At 43.3% G+C, this 17467-nt stretch overlaps 1 protein-coding gene across 6 annotated transcripts in view; it reads right to left on the bottom strand.

Moving 5' to 3' along the window:
- Window positions 1-520: 520 nt before the first annotated feature.
- The window catches only part of Rufy2 (RUN and FYVE domain containing 2), a 32884-nt gene continuing 15937 nt past the window's right edge, over window positions 521-17467 (bottom strand). For 2 of the 6 annotated variants that reach the window (XM_038341232.1, XM_038341233.2), the window contains exons 9-18: window positions 17117-17218; window positions 16901-17017; window positions 14251-14418; window positions 11813-11910; window positions 9267-9386; window positions 6963-7092; window positions 5743-5837; window positions 3731-3779; window positions 2996-3073; window positions 521-2902 (exon numbers count right to left, since the gene is read on the bottom strand). In XM_038341232.1, the coding sequence (XP_038197160.1) occupies window positions 2759-2902; window positions 2996-3073; window positions 3731-3779; window positions 5743-5837; window positions 6963-7092; window positions 9267-9386; window positions 11813-11910; window positions 14251-14418; window positions 16901-17017; window positions 17117-17218 (1101 nt within the window). In that variant the 3' untranslated portion in view covers window positions 521-2758. Of the gene's footprint in view, window positions 2903-2995; window positions 3074-3730; window positions 3780-5138; window positions 5838-6962; window positions 7093-9266; window positions 9424-11812; window positions 11911-14250; window positions 14419-16900; window positions 17018-17116; window positions 17219-17467 lie in introns of those variants that run through there. The other 4 variants (XR_005286752.1, XM_038341234.1, XR_005286754.1 and 1 more) reach the window with 4 other exon arrangements.

Genomic DNA, 17467 nt, shown 5'->3' with positions numbered 1-17467 from the left:
TGGTTGTAATGCACATTGGTAGAAAGTGTGGTGGCACATGCTTTTAATCCCAGCACTTGGCAGGTAGAGGCAAGTATTTGGATAGCATGTAATTTGGATGCCAAATTGAGATTTCTGATAAAGTGACTGTAAAGGAGCATCACAGCTTGTTACTTTGGAGCCTATAGTTCTGAAACAGTGAGTTTCTGTCTTTGGGACTGAGGAGTTCACCTAGAGCCTACGCACTAATGACCTTGTCTGTATGCCTGGCAGAGAGCTCAGAAGCCCTTCAAGGGTTACCTTCTTCAGTCTCAAAGGAGGAGGTGGCCAGAGAGATGATTCGGTGGTTAAGAGTACTTTCTGCTCATCCAGAGGACCTGAGGTTGGTTCCCAGCACCCACATCAGGCAGATCACAACTCACTGTAGCTCCAGTGAATCCAATACTTTTTTCTGGCCTCCACCACCTGCACACATGTGGCATACACTCATGCAGACACAAACAAATCTTTAAAGCAATAAAAATTGTTAATTTCTCAAAACTTTGTTTTATAAAATTCACATTTATTTTAAGAACATTACAGATTAGAATTACAATTCCTTGGCACCATGATTGCATCTTTGTGGTAGTACTGGCTAGGGTAAGCAAGGAAATGACGAGTTTTTGCAAAATAAAAACTGTGAATGCTTTGTGATGAATGGGGTATCCTAAATTTAGATTTGTTTTTTTTTTGTTAGTAGTGCTGTGGATTGAGAACCCAGGGCTTTAATACACACAGTAAGCAAACATTTTTTTCACTGAGCTATATTCTCATCCCAGACATTGGGGATCAAGTTAATGCTGCCCCAGAAAAGGTCCATGTTTATAACAAAAAGCACAAAATAAAAGTATTTGAAAATTTTTCATTTATGCTCACTTTCAACAGTCATAAAAATCTTAGTCTATTCCCACCAATACAAAATGGTTCAGAAGTTGGGCAGTGATAGTGCACACCTTTAATCCCAGCACTAGGGAGGCAGAGGCAGGTGGATCTCTGAGTTCAGGGCCAGCCTGGTCTATAGAGCAAGTTCCAGGACAGGCTCCAAAGCTAGAGAAACCCTGTCTCAAAATACAAACAAAACAACAGCAACAAAAATGGTTCAAGAATATAATTCTTTTTTCTAATATTTGAGCCAGGTTTTCACTGTTGTATGTATAAATATATACATAGCATAGGCTAATCTGGAGTTAGAGGAATGGACCAGACTGGCCATGAACTTGTAGCATTCTTTCTTGCCTTACCATCTTAATTCTGTTTCAAGGCCACTCTGTCAGTACTTAACAAATGACATCTTGGGGGCTGGGTTAGATCAGTTGGTAGTACCTGGCCTCTACAAAGCCAGGGGTTCCATCCTCAGCACCACATAGTTGTAATCTCGGGAGATGGGATATGTGGAGGTCAGAGAATCAGTTCAAGGTCATCCTCTGCTACACACCGAGTTAGAAGCCAACTTGGGTTACATGAATCCCTGTTTCCAAAAAATGGGACATCTCAAAATCTGACAGATCTAATTTAAGTTAACCTCAGAAGCTGGTGAAAATACTGGTTTTGTAATTTTGGCAAATTATAAAACTTACTGAAATACAACAATGAAAAGATCTCAAAGAATAAGAAATCAGAAAAGTGCCCAGTCACTAAACTGTCTTTAGGAATGTAAAATCTCTATAAAGTTTATAGATTTAAAAGTGCAAAACTGGAAATTAATATATTAAGATCCTGAATGGTCATGGTTTAAGTAACTTAATGTTTTGTTTTTCTGCTTGAAAAAATAAAAAAACCACTATTTGCCTAAGATCATAGCATAAAGGTACTTGATACATCGGGTGAAATTCTACTGTGGGTAGATGTAAACACTGCAATATGTTTCCTAAAAGAACTGGAGGATGGGGAAACTAATTCTGTTATAGCATAGGTAAGTTTTAAATGCTCTTATTTTTAATACTTAGAATCTTTTAAAAGCCTGTGTTTTCTTTCCTATCATCCCTCAGGAAGGATGTTTTCATCTTTGGGGGCCAACCCTTTATAAAAAGTAGTTCCTGTGACAAGGTTATATTTATGATGGTTATATGTAACATCCCTTAAAGAATCGAAGGGAAAGCTGATACTTCAATCCTCTATATGAAAGGTGTAGGCAAGTGAAAAGAAAGGTATGAGATAAAATTACTGACCATTGTAGAAGAGAGGGAAAGAACACACAAATACAATTAAATTAGAATCTTACCAGACAATGAAGACTGTACAGCCTGGTATGGAGGCACACACCTATGATCCCAGCACTTCGTAGCTGAGGCAAGGAAGTCCATGGTCAAAAATGGACAACTTTGTTTCAATCTTATTTCAAAAAAGGATGTTCAATTGGCAGCTATCAAAGTGAGTGCATTTCCAGTCTTCCTCTGAGAATTGTGAAGCTTTAAAGTGCATTAAAGAGAATTACAGGCACCATCAAGTGCCAGCTCGACAGTTCAGAAACAAATTGTGGCCTCATTCTCAAGAAGGCCTCTAGAAGATAAGGCAAAAGTGCATCTTTAGCTCTGCGGTCTGGCCTTTACTTAAGGGTTACATGACTGTTCCAAGTAGTGATAAAACATGCTATCTTAAAATCTGAGTAAGTGCAGAAACGGAATCCTAACTATACAACTTAGAATTCTGTGTGTTAGCTGGAGGAGAGGTACGGTGCTGACTGGACACTTGGTCCTCACTCACTGCAGGTGCTTCTGTGCAGGAGGTCTGAGTTTCTGGGTCATGGCACGTTAGAGGAGCATCTCTGAATGAGTATTGCATGGCAGGAATCACAGACTCGGACTGGCTTTGGTGAAGAAGGCAAAGGCAGCTCGTTGTCAGAGCAGGCATTGCAGAAAATTTCCCCACAGTTTCTACAGTGGTGCTATTAAATGGAAAAATTAGGAAGGGGGGGGGGGAAGTGGTTAGAAGCCATTTTTGTTGCCAAAATGTGTGGGCTCACTTTCTCGCCTCTTACCTTTCTTTTGGAAAGTGAAAATTCCTTCTCACAAAGCTTGCAGTGTGTTGCCTCTTTGTCTTTCAGCCAGACCAGTCCCTAACAAGTAAAGATGAATGTTAGTGTTCTAATGAGCTTAAAAGTAACACACATTCTAGCCTTATCAAAGTGATACATCAGAAGCCTATTCTAGAAGGCTAAATTGAGGGTCATCAAGGATATGTTATCTACTAAAGTAGTATTACAATGTCATTTTTTTATCAAGATGATGCATCCTTTAGCAGGGACCTTTTTTTGTTGTTGTTTTTTCGAGACAGGGTTTCCTTGTAGTTTCTAGAGCCTGTCCTGGAACTAGCTCTTGTAGACCAGGCTGGCCTCGAACTCAGAGATCCGCCTGCCTCTGCCTCCGGAGTGCTGGGATTAAAGGCATGCGCCACCACCGCCCGGCTTAGCAGGGACCTTTTAAAACATTTCACTAAGTGTGGATGTGGTAGTCTCCAGCTCATGCCCAGGAGGCAGAAGAAGGCAGATCTGAGTTCAAGGCCAGCCTAGTCACTGAGGGCTGTTACACAAAGAAACCTTGCCTAGAAAAGAAAAAAAAAATGGAGGCTAGAATAGCACAACTACATTCCCTACCTCTGCCCCTAGGATCTGTATGTTTCCTTCTCAAGGCCTCCTCAACACACCAGGCTCCAAACAACTTAGGTTTACCAATGTTTAAGAGCTTCCAGCTGTACTGAAAGCCTTTTTACTCACCTGTAATGCTTTGTTGGCTTCTTTTATGTCATCTATTTTAAGTTTGGATCTAAAAACAAGTCCAAATTTTAGTGTGCATGTAAATACAAAACAATAGTTCATTGCAAAGGTATTGATTTTTTTAATTGCATATAATTTTAGATCTAACAATCTCTGGCTAAGGGAATATTATATATTTTTCTCTTTCCTTTTTTCTAAGACAGTGTTTCTGGGTAGCCCTGGCTGGCCTCAAACTCACAGAGATCCGTCTGCCTCTGCCTCCCGAGTGCTGGAATTAAAGGCTTGTGCCACCATCACCCAGCTACAACTAGATTTTTCAAAAGCTTGACTGTATAAGAGAAAGTGTCTCTGGATATGCATGTACAAAGCCCTGGGTTAGATCCCAGTGCCATATGAACTAGCACTTCGGAAGTTACACAGCAGAAGCTTAAGGTCATGTTTTGGCTACATGAGTTCTAGGACAGCCTGGGATACTTGAAACCTCGTCTTGAAAAATAAACACTTGGGGGGCTGGAGAGATGGTTCAGTGGTTAAGAGCATTCATTGCCTGCTCTTCCAAAAGGTCCTGAGTTCAATTCCCAGCAACCACATGGTGGCTCACAACCATCTGTAATGAGGTCTGGCTCCCTCTTCTGGCCTTCAGGCATACACACAGACAAAATATTGTATACATAATAAACAAATATTTAAAAAAAAAAGAAAAAAAGAAAAACACTTGCATGAATGTGTTACTTTGTTTTGAAACAGGATCTAAATTTGGTAGTTGGGCTTGGCCCAATTTTTTGGCAATCCTGTCTCAGCTTCCTTTTATGCCTTTTGAGACATGTAGCAGACTGGTCTCCGGTCTGGATTACAGAGAAGAGCTACTACACTGACTGAGTAAGCCCTTTTAATGGAGTATCATCTGCATAGTACTCCATAATCGGTCCGCTCAGTGCTGGATCCAGAAGAGTGACGCCTACTAGTTGTTACTAAGTATCTGCCACATCACACTAAATGGTTACATGGTATGCAATTTTTACCTGCTGTTGAAATTTAAGCATGTTTTAATTGTCTCAGAGAAACTGTTTATTACATTTGAAGTGGCTGGTCATAGTGGCGTACAATCCAACTATTTGGGTGACCGAATCACTTTAATCCAGGAATTCAACACTAGCCTAGACAATAAAGCAGTAGTCTTTCTCAGAACAAGAAAGGGAAAGGGGAACACAATCCTAAAATAAAAATTGAAATGATGGTATTCTCAAATATCCCCCTCTTCCATTTATCTCTTTAAAAAATTATGTATGTGAAATGTTGCTTGCATGTATGTTTATCATGTGCATGCCTGGTAACCAAAGGTCAGAAACAGGCATCGGATCCCCTGGAGACAGGATGGCTCTCTAACTGGAGTTAGAGATGGTTGTGAGCTACTGTGTGGGTGCTGAGAACTTAACCTGGGTCCTCTGCAAGAGCAGCAAGTACGCTTAACCACTGCAACTCTCCAGCCCTATTTCTTTGTTTTTTTAAAGGCATAATCTCAAGGTATAATCTCAAATCTATGTTGCTGAGGATGACCTTGAATTCCTGATCTTCCTGCTTCTACCTCCCAAGTGCTGAGATTACAGCCACTTTCCTGGCTTCCTATAGAATCTCAATAACATTTTACTACAAGATCACATTGAGTCATCGCAAGATTTGACGCCAGAAGGCATGAAAAACTATAAATCACAAAACTGGCTGTGTCTCAAAATAGTCTGATAGCGCTGGACATTGTTAAAATTCAAACTTATGTTCTGACAAAATTAAGCTTCTGGATTCTTTATCACTGAAGAAATTAAACAATAGTTTTGGCCTTCACCTGATGAAACCCTTCAAAACCAAGGTCTGCTAAAATGCCCAGAACTACTAGATCTCTCTAAAGAAGCTAGTCTTTGGTGTCCCAGTACTCAAGCCCCCTCTGCAGGGCTGATTCGGTCACCCATCTCTTCCACGAATCTGTAGGCATGTAGCTGAAGGAAGAGAGGAATTACTCGCAAAGTTTGCTGCCAAGTTCTTGCAGAGCCTGTTCTTGTTCGTGATATATTTTTTTCAACTGCTGATTTTCATCCTGGAGGTTAAGAAACTCCTTCAATAAAAAACAAAAATACAACTTTAGAAAAACCAAGAAACTATACATTGCATACATATCATTAAGAAAGTATAAATGTCTCTGAGCTTTGTCCTCGGGAGACTGAGGCATGACCGTGTCCTGACCCCACTTCCATTTACCAAGTGTTGGGATTACAGGAATGCTTTGATAGGAATTCTCAGGTATCACCCTCCACCCCCAATTTTTCCCTTTTTAAAAGATTTGTGTGCGAATTTTTTGCCTGCATGTATGTATGTGTTCATGTGCACGCCTGATACCAGAGGTCAGAAGAGGGCATCAGATCCCCTGTAAGTGGAGTTTCGAGATGGTTGTAAGCCACCATGTTAATACTGGGATTATAGCTCTAACTGGCCTGGGAGTCATGTGGTTAGGCTAAGCCTCAGCCTCCTGATTCTCCTGCTTCAGTCCCCTCAGTGCACACAACACTCAGTAAAAGCAGAGAGTATCTGAAGCCATTATTACCCACACAACCTCCTTTCATGTTCCTAAAATGACTAAGTATATCCTGTTACCTCATATACAAGTAAATTGTGTAAAGTATCTTGTTTTAGAAGATGTGTTTGTAAAACAGCCCTAGTTGTTGTACGTAGAACTGCCTACCACCTCCTTTGAGTCAGGGTCTTTCATTGACCTGGATGGAGCTCATGAATTAGGCTAGACTGGCCCGCCAGTGTGAGTCCCAGGGATGTCCCCAGAGCTGAGACTACAAGTCCTGCAAGCACTTTGCTGACAGCCATCCTCTCAGCCCCACATTGTTTACAAAAGCTCACAGGCGAGAAACAATGGCCATGAGTTCAAGGCTAGCTTTTGCTACAGAACAGTTCACAGATAGTCTGGGCTATATAGATAGATGGCATAGTATGAAACCCCATCAACATTGGTCCGTTTTTCTTTTTTCCTCTTTCTTGGTTTTTTTTTTTTTTTTTTTTTTTTTTTTCGAGACAGGGTTTCCCTGTAGTTTCTAGCCTGTCCTGGAACTAGCTCTTGTAGACCAGACTGGCCTTGAACTCAGAGATCCACCTGCCTCTGCCTCCCTAGTGCTGGGATTAAATGTGTGCACCACTACCACCCGGCTGATATAAAAGTTTTACTACTATTTACTTTTTTAAGACTAATGATTTGTTGGGTCTCATTTCTAAGATGAGATAGGACATCTTTCTCCTTTTGAAGATCTTCTTGCAAAGTCTGCCTCCATTCCTTCTCAATCTTCAAATCTGTTTCCAGCTGCACCCTTGAATGGCAAACAGAAAGAAGCCCAGTGTTCAGTTGGGTCAATTTTGAGGTAGGGTTTCTTGTAGCCAAGTCTAGCTTTTAAATCCTAATGCTCCTGCTTCTATCTCCTAAGTGCCAGGGTTATAAGTTGTTCTCCTATACCTGACTCTTATGTAGCCAAAAATGTCCTTTAATTTCTGATCCTTCTGCCTTAACCTATATAACCAATGTGGGCTGTGTAGCAAGTCCCTGTTTCAAAAAAAAGTTTTCGGGGCTGGAGAGATGGCTCAGAGGTTAAGAGCATTGCCTGCTCTTCCAAAGGTCCTGAGTTCAATTCCCAGCAACCACATGGTGGCTCACAACCATCTGTAATGAGGTCTGGTGCCCTCTTCTGGCCAGCAGGCATACACACAGACAGAATATTGTATACATAATAAATAAATAAATAAATTAAAAATAAAAAGTTTTCAGATAGTCTGTCAGGTTCTATTTTAAAAATAAAATTAGGGGGCTGGAGACATAGCTCAGCAGTTAAAAGCACTTGTTGTTCTTCCAGAGGACCCAGGTTCAACTCCCAGCACATGGCAACTCACAACTGTAACTCAAAAATCTGACACCATCACACAGACATACCTGCAGGCAAAACACCGGTTATTAAATAAAATTAGGCCAGGCATGGTGGCACACACCTTTCACGCTAACACTTGGGAGGCAGAGGCAATCACAGCTGAGTTAAGGAGAGTAAGAGCTATATTTTTTTGAGATCCTGTCTCAGTGGGTAAAGTCTTGCTGCCAAGCCTGACAACCTGACTTTGATCCCACAGTCCCACATGGTGAGAAGAAAACCAACCCCACAAGTTGGCCTCTGACCTCCACCTACATAGTCTGCTACATGCATACTAGCAGAAAAAATAAGTAAATTTAATTTTAAATTTCAATAAAATTAAAACCATATATTGCCCATATATTTATATGTGCAAAGAAAAGTCTTGTCCTTATTTTGTGGTGCTGAGGATTGAACGTAGGGCTTTATGCAAACCAAAGAGCATATATTGGACCAATGAGTTATATTGAAGCCTAGAACAGTTTAACATTTTAAAGCCACTTGGAAGAGTTTCAGCCCTTATTCTACAAGCATCACTAATATTCCTCCCCAGGAACCATGGGCTAGTTTTGTTATTAAAAGAAAGTGTGCTGGAGAGATGCTTAGCAGTTAAGAGACACACAGCCGTGTAATTAAAAATGAAAAGAAAATTTAAATCTTAGAAAATAGGAGCTGAGGATGTAGCTCAGCGGAGAGAGTACCTGTGTGGCACAAACAAACCCTAGGTTTTGATCCCCAGCATCACATACGCAGGTATATTGGTACCACCTATAATCCCAGTGTCCAGAGGGGAAAGCAGGAAGAAGAGAGGGTCAAAGTCACTCTTGCTTATATAAGAAATGTAGGCCAGCATAGTAGCATTTCATTTGCATTTTAATAAAGCTTGCCTGAAGGTCAGAAAAGTAAAACGGCCACACTGGCCAGGAAACCAGGCATCAGTGACACCACGTTTAATCACAGTAGCCACATTAGTTTGCTATAGAAACCAGGCAGTGATGGTGCACACCCTTAATTCCAGAACTAGAGAGGATTATAAAACAGGAGGAGACAGCTCTCAGTCTCAGTCTCATTCTGAGATTCCTGGAGGCAGGATCGCCATTTCAGACTGAAGTAGAAGTGTAAGAGCCAGTGGCTGGCTGATTTGCTATTCTGACCTTCAGGTTGAACCCCAATTTCTGTCTCAGAGTTTTTATTAATTGTGATACAGGCCAGCCTGGCATACATAAGACATGATCTCCAAAAGTACATAGAAAAATAATAGGAGTAACAATTATATTTTCAGTATGCGTATGTGTGGCTTTGGAGCTTGAACCCAGGGCCTCATCAACACTAGCACAGTACTCTCCCACTGAACTACGTCCCTATCCCAACTTTTTTCTTTTTCTAAAAAATATTTGTTTAGTGTAAGGAGCAGGGATGTGTGCAGAACTGCCACGAGGGTCCTGGAGATGGAGCTGAGGCTTGGCAGTGACGGCTGCCTGTACCTACTGAGCCATCACAGATGTCCCCACACACCACCTTTAAGTGGCCGTACTGGCTGGCAGAAACCATATTAGTACAAGAATTTGATTCCAAGACCAAACACTCACAGCTGCTGCTCCTTCTGCGTGATCTGTCTCTGCAGACTGTCGGATTTGCTCAGACACTCGTGGGCACATCGCTCATCCTCATCTTCCGCTTCCATTTGTGCCTTCTCTGCTTGCTGCAATCTGGTGTAATTCAAATCAACTTTGGGTAAAACTGAGGCTAGAAGTAGGGTGTAAAAGGGTGAAGAAGACAAATAAAAGAAAAATGGGGAAATAGAAACATTTCTAAATGAAAACAAAGTTTGGGGGAGAACTCACAAACTCAAACATGAAAGAGCCACACAATGTCTAGAAATTGTTTTGTGATTTTTTTTCAATACAAGATATGCTATGCCCAGAAAACTATCTTGAAATTTGCTTTATTTCTTGTCCATAATTAATGCAAAGCAATACAATTTTTACCGTTGGAGGATAATGATTAAATCTCAAATATGGCTAGGTATGTTATTGCCTTTTACAAAACCATGGGCAGTACACAGGTCTGTAGTAAGTGCAGAACACACCTGCTTATGTGATGCTGAGCTGTGTGTGCTGGGCTAAGAGCTGAAATAGCAACCATTCTTCTCAGTGATGACCTTCCTAGCAGAGCTCTATATAGTTGCTCGGTTATGCAAAGCTGAATATGTATGTGCGTATGCATATATATTTTTATTAAGATTCAAAAAGGTTTAATGGTTGTTGGCATCATTCCCTATGGACTTTTTTAGGTTTTTATTTTATGTTTATGAATGTTTTTGCTTGCATGTATGTGTCTGTTCACCACCTACATGCCTGGTGCCCACTGAGGTCAGAAGAGGGTGTCAGGTCTCCTGGAACTGGAGTTACAGACAGTTGTGAGCTACATCGTATAGGTGTTGGGCATTGAACCCAGGTCCTCTTAACTGCTGTGGCATCTCTCCAGCACCCTAATTTTTATTCTTTATTTTGAATACTAAAGATTAGCTTAAAATGTTGAGATCATTTTTTTCCCCATTTTTATTTGTTAAGTCACTGTTTCTCCCTAGGCTTAGCTCCACTCCTTGCTCCCTTAGCCATCAAGATTTGTGAGGTTTATATGAAAATATTTCCCAGGATTCAGTGGGCATTAACTGTTCACAAGAAGTCACAGAGGAATCCTGTGCCTTCATATCTGCCTCAAGACACTTAAGTAAGGCAACACACATTGCAAGTATGAAAGCCTCCCAGGAAAGGAGAGGAAGGAAGTCCCCTCTAGGTTTACACTAGATTAAAGGGTTAAGGCGGCAGGGGTGGACTCAGCTTTCTCCTCTACAGGTACAGGAAGTAAAGTAAGTGAGGTAGGCCTTGCAACTGTGCTATCACAAAAGAGTGCTGGGGGTGGGGGGGTGACACTAGAAAACCCGAGGTGCTGAAGCCCAGGGCAATGTCCAGCCTGGCTTGGAAACTGCTTTGAAATCTTAACTTTACAAATCAGTAAGGAGCCATTAGGCAGAGTGTGCAAATGGAACAGGGTGTGTGTGTGTGTGTGTGTGTGTGTGTGTGTGTGTGTGATTATCTGTGCCAACACAGCCTGAAACCAAAGGTTTCTAGTTTTCATCAAAAGGTAGCTAAAAAGATAAAACCATTTGAAAATCTTGCCCTCCAAGCAGTTGAGGCTCAAATCTGCCCTCGTGCACAAGGCTGAGGAGTGCATCTGGGGAGCCCAGGGAAACTGCTGTGTCTCACAGCCACCGTGAAGGGCTCCTGCAGCCCCATACAACATGAGATAGCATAAATTCTTTTCCATTAGCATAGGATAACGGATGGGCTCTGCACTTTGAGTGCGGTTCAGAAGGAGATGTCTTTGACCAATTTGTAGTGGTCCTGGGGGTCACCGCCAGCACTTTTCACCAATGACACCGCAATCGTCCTGGTCTGAGTTAACAAATCATCGTCACTTCATAATGGAATGGACAGAAACCAAAGACAAGAAACAGTAATAAAGATGTCCAAAATGTAAAAGTGGGGATAAAGAAAACAACAAAAAGAAAGAAGAAAAAAGAAGAAAGAGGATGTCAATAAAAGAATATTTGTGTCAGTAAGCATCAATAGTTATGTTTGTCCTAAGGAGACTCAAAGAAAGCGATGGTGAGACATGTTGACTCAACATGACAGGGCAACGGGCACATTTTCCAACAGTAAAATGAAATGCCAGGATAAAGAGCTCCATTGACATAAAATCCTGTCGTGGGTTAGGCTGAGGGTCCTAGCTCAGAAAGCAACTACACTGTCAGCCCACGCTGTTTTCACATAGATGGCCAGTGGTGAAGAATGGGACGGTCCCACCAAAGCCTGTCCATTTCTTTTCCAGGTCTTTGTGTTCAGTTTTATGTCACAGATATTGTGCCTTTAGAAGATCTCCAAGAGAGCAGCTTTGAATGAATCATCACCCTAATAAGGCAACTTGATTCCATGCAACAACCAAAAAAAGGACAAAATCTGGCTCAGTTTAGATAGACACAGGCCCCAGGCAAGGTCTCCTGACAGCTTTCTATGGCAGGTGGTCAGAGGGGAAGAAAGGAAGGGACAGAGGGAACTTATGAGTATCGTACCTTTGTTCCAGCTGCCTCATGGCCGAAGTGATTTTATTGGTCTTTTCTTCTAGCCGGGCAATTATTTCATTTTTTTCTTTCAAGCTGTCTTCAGAGCCCTATTTATAAAAGTACAACAGCTATGGTGGTTTTGATTTTGAAACTCAAACATTAGGCCAAGTGTAGTGGTATATGCCTGGAATCCTAGCACTCAGGAGGTAGGCAGGAGTATGGGTTCAATGCCAGCCTTACTACTATGGGGCCACTGAGGCCAGCCTGGGCAGCCAGTCCTTCTCAAAAATAACCCAATGGTAAGAATAAGATTCAGGATGCAGCAGAGAAGGGCTCAGTGAGAAGACAGACTTACCTGAAGCTCCAACAGAGTTTCCCCTCTGGAGCCCACATGGTAGGGGAGCCTACTCCTGAAATTGTCCCTAAGTTCCATATATGCCCCCAAGGCATACACAGAGCGCGTGTATACTCACACACACACACACACACACACTAATGGCAATGTTTTTTTTTAAATACAACAACAAAAACCCAACTGGATCATACCTTCATATTATTGAAAGGTAACAACAGGAGGCCAGGAGGTGGTGGCATACGCCTTTAATTCCACCACTCCAGATGCAGAGGTGGATCTTTGTGAATTTGAGGCCAGCCTGGTCTACAAAATGAGTTCCAGGACAGCTAGAGCTGCACAGAGAAACTCTGTCTTGAAAAAGAAAACAAACATTTGAGAGGTATGAACGATCACTTAGTGGGTAAAGGTGTTGCCAATGTGGACAACCAGAGTCGGATCCCTAGAATTCACATGATGAAAGAGAACCTGCTCCACAGGGTGTCCCCTGAGCTCTCCATGTGCACGCTGGTGTGCACACAAAATAAATGCAATAAGATGGCTGAGGGCCAGGCATGGTGGCATAAGCCACGAATCCTGCCACTCCAGAGGCAAAGACAGGCAGTTCTTTGAGTTCAATGAGTTCCCGACTAGCTAGGGCTACACAGTGAGAGTCTGTCTCACACAAAACCAAAATATTGGAATCAGAGGCTGGAGAGACAGGTCTGCTTTAAAAGCACTTGTTGCTTTGGCAGAGGGCCTTGGTGGGGTTCCCAGCAACCACATGGTGGCTCACGGCCATCTGCAACTCAAGTTCCAGAAGATTCTATGCCTCCTTTGGTCCTCCAAGGGCACATGGCATGCATGTGATATACATTCATACATTCAAGCAAACCACTTAAAAATCAATCAATATTCTTAAAAAATATTGAAATTTAAAAGTAAGTTGGGGAGGGTGAGGAAGACAGATTTGGGACTGGAGCTCTAACTCAAAGGTGGTGTGATGTATCTGTATCATGATGAAGCCCAGGGCTGGATCTCGGCACCCAAAAACTAAATCGACAAAGAATTAGGGCTTTTTTTTTGGTGAATTTGTAGATGGATCGTATACAAGGCAGTGATTGCCTGCAGTAACAATTGAAAGTAAATTACTAAGTATCATACTGGGAAAAAAAACCAAAAAACAAAAACAGGGCCAGTGAGACGGCTCAGAAGGTAAAGGCTCTCGGTACCAAGCCTGAGGATCTGAGGATTTGATCTCCAAACCCTCATGGTGAAAGGAGAGAACTGGCTCCCACACGTATCCTCTGACTCTCACATTTGCACTTTGGTATGCATGTCTGTGCTGTCATCGAGGTGAGACCCTGTGCTGTGGTTCAGAGGAGAACATGACCTCCCACAGGTCCAGTTCCCGATTGGTGGGACTACTTTAGGAGGCTGTGGAATAATCTTTGTTTGTTTTCAAGACAGGGTTTCTCTATGTAGCCCTGTCTATTCCAGAACTCACTCTGTAGACCAGGCTGGTCTTGAATTCGCAGAGATCCATCTGCTTCTGCCTCCTGTGTGCTGGGATTAAAGGCGTGCACCACCAACACCAGGCCTTTAGAGGTTGGGCCTCACTGGAAGAAGTGAGTCACTGGGATGGGCCTTGAGGAGCACAGCCTGGCTACCTACCCTTCCTGTCCTGACTGTGAGTAGCTTCAGTAGCTAGGGCTGCAAGCCACTTCCACCACTGCCATCCCCACATAACTGACTCTCCCTCAAACTGTGAGCCGAAATAAATCCTTCTTTAAATTATCATAATCAGGCAGGCACCCTGTCCCATCAATGAGAAGACAAATAGATACCATCTCTAAAGAAAAAAGATCCAGGCATAGTGGCACACCTTTAATTCCAGCACCTGGGAGGCAGAGGCAGGTGGATCTCTGAGTTCGAGGCCAGCCTGATCTACACAATGAATTCCAGGGTAGTCAGGGTTACACAGAGAAGCCATGTCTTTGAAAAAGAAAGAATGAAATCGGGGTGGAGATGACTCAGTGGCACAGCATTTGTCCAGCATGCAGGAAGCTCGGGGCTTGATCCCTAGCAATGCCAAGAATGAAAGAACATTCTGTACCTGCAGCTTTTGGTACATCTCAATGTTGATTGCTTTGACTTCTTCCAGCTGTTGCCGAAGGCCTATGAGAGTGTCTTGTTTCTCATGAATGTCTTTCTCCAACAACTTCATAGCCAGCTCAATCTCATGTTTCATGCCAACTTGTACTGATAGCTCATTCTCCACATCCTGCAATTTCACAATGTCTTCATGAACAGGTTATTTCAGGTCATCGAAATCGGACATGAAACCATTAGCAATACAAGGAACAGTGTTCCATCCTAAACCTGCCTGGTGTGGGGGCTCACATGTGCAGTCCTAGTACTGAAGAGAATGCGACAGGAGGATTGCTTGAGTTCAAGGCTGGCCTGGGCTACACAGGGAGATTCTATTTCAAAAACAAGGTCTGGGCTTGCTGGTGCACACCTTTGATTCCAGCACTCCTCAGGAGGCAGAGGCAGGGGGATCTCGGAGTTTGAAGACAGGCTGGTCTACATAGAGTTCCAGGCCAGCCGGAACTACACAGTGAGATCATGTCTCTCCTAGTTTGCTTTCCGTTGCTGCGATAAAGCATGAAACAAAAGCAGCTTGGAAGAGAAAGAGTTTATTTGGCTTAGAGTTTACGGTCCATTACAAGCAAAGACAGGAACCTGGAGGCAGAGACCACAGAGGAGTGGTTCTCAATCTGTGGGTCGCAGCCCCCAACAGACCAATGGAAAACACAGATATTTAAACTACAATTCATAACAGTAGCAAAATTACTGTTATGAAGTAGCAGCAAAAATAATGTTATGGTTGGGGGTCACCACAACTTGACTGTGTTAGCAAGGTTGAGACCCACTGCCATAGAGGCGTGCTGCTTACTGACTTGCACCCCATGGTTTGCTCAGACTTTCTTATTTATACGGTCCAGGTTACCTGTCTGCAATGGCACTGCCCACACTGGGCTGAACCCGCACACATCAATCATTAATAAGAAAATGCCAACAGACTTGTTTACATGTCAGTCCAATGGAGGTGTTTCCTCAATGGAGGCCCTCTTCCCAGTGACTCTAGCCTGTGTTGAGCTAAGACAAACTACCCAGCACTCTGCTATGAAAGAACTGTCTGGAACGGTAAAGATGTGTTCCTCTCATTGGTTTAGTAAAAGGCTAAAAGGCCAATAGCAAGGCAGGTAGAGAATAGGAGGGAGGAAGAAGGCAGAGTTGACAGCCGGATGTAGAGGAAGAAGGTGAACATGCCATGCTGAAAAAAGGTACTGCCGCATGGTAGAGCACTGATAAAAAATACAGGCTAGTTTAAGTTGTAAGAGCTAGTTACTAACAAGCCTAAGCTACTGGGTGATCATTTATAATTAATAATAAGTCTCTGTGTGGTTATTTAGGAGCTGGTTGGTGGGACAAAAGTCCACCTACAGCACACTATCTCAAAAAAATTTTTTGATTAAGAAGTTTGCTAAGGTTAAAGAGTGTACTGACAGGCAGGCAGTAATTCTCTTCCAGCCAAGGCAGTGACTGTAGAGATCTGCATTATGACTTATTAAGCTACGTGTGTGCATTTTTTTAAATATTCATTTATTTATTATGTACACAATATTCTGTCTGTGTGTATGCCTGCAGGCCAGAAGAGGGCGCCAGACCCCATTACAGATGGTTGTGAGCCACCATGTGGTTGCTGGGAATTGAACTCAGGACCTTTGGAAGAGCAGGCAATGCTCTTAACCTCTGAGCCATCTCTCCAGCCCCACGTGTGTGCATTTTTATGTATGTTCCACTGTCTGAAAGCTAAAGTTTTAAATATGACCTTGCTAATATTTACACATTTCACTGTGTCCTCTTACGTACTGTTTCTGGGATGGTGGTCTGCATTCACAATTCAACACAGACTAGGAAGTTTTCAAAAGATGAAGAGATGTGTTTTTTGGAGGGGGGGGTAGTGGGGTAGGGTGTTTGAGACAGGGTTTCTCTGTAGCTTTGGAGCCTGTCCTGGAACTAGCTCTTGTAGACCAGGCTGGCCTCAAACTCACAGAGATCCACCTTCTCTGCCTCCAGAGTGCTGGGATTAAAGGTGTGCGCCACCTCTGCCCAGCAAGAGATGTTTTTAAAACTTAAAGAAATTTAAGAACATTGGGCCTGCAACACGGCGCCATGAGCATCACATGAGCTTTATGACACAACTTAGGATCACGTGAGGGAGTTTCTGTGGAGGGATGTCTTGATAACTGGGGTAGGAGGTCCCACCCCACTGTGGGCAGTGCGGTTCCTGCAGCTGTATGAGGCTAGCCAAGCATGAACCTGGGGGAGAGGCAAGCTTCAAGTTCCTCCCTTCGGGTCCTGCCCTGACTTCCCCCAATGAAGGGCTGTGACCCACCCTTCCCTCCCCTGCGTGGATTCAGTGCTCTATCACGGCAAGGGGACTAGAAGAGTGGACAAAGGTGTCTGCTGCCAAGCCTGGTGACCTGAGTTCAGTCCCTGTGATAAGAGGAGAGAACTGACCCTGGAAAGTTATCCCTCTGTGCGGAGGCACATGCCCATGACGAGTGTGCGCACACACAAAAATGCAAAAAAAGAGTCAGTGTATTAAGGGTGTCAGGTTCCACTCCACGTCCAGGAAGCTAAGGCGGCAACATGGATGGTGCGCTTAAGAGTAAACTATCCCCGGGACGCCGTACCTGCCGCAGCTGGGACTCGTCTCGAAGCTGCCTTCTGGCATCGTTATACATTTCGTCGAGACCTTGCCGGGAATGCTTGTACGTTTGAAGCTCGGTTTCCACATCCACTTTGGTGACCTAGGAAGAAGAGGCCACACCGTCACCCAGCGCTCTGTCAGCGCACACAGCTGGCCCACGTGACTCCGGACCCCAGCCAGCTCTGCAGCTGCTACTCACCTCCAGGTGCTGCCGCGTTCTCATTAAGATCAACTCGTTCTCACTCCGCAACTGATGGTTTTCTTCCTGGAGCTTAATGATGTTGTTCTTCGCTATGGCTAACTGCAAATTGTAAAACAGAAACAAAAAGCCACTCTGCACGTCTTTCCGTAGACTTGCTTAGGTCTGTGGCTACTAACAGGAGGAAACAAAATCCTAAAACCAGCAGGGGATCTGGTGATCTGGTGCCCTCTTCTGGTCTACATGGGCACCTGGCATGCACATGGCACACAGACATACATGTAGGCAAAACAACCATACGCAAACACTTTTTTTTTCTTTCTTGTAGACCAGGTTGGCCTTGAACTCACA

The sequence above is a fragment of the Arvicola amphibius genome, chromosome 9 (assembly GCF_903992535.2).
Source record: "Arvicola amphibius chromosome 9, mArvAmp1.2, whole genome shotgun sequence".
Lineage (NCBI taxonomy): Eukaryota > Metazoa > Chordata > Mammalia > Rodentia > Cricetidae > Arvicola > Arvicola amphibius.
This window is presented reverse-complemented; position numbering and strand designations above follow the sequence as displayed.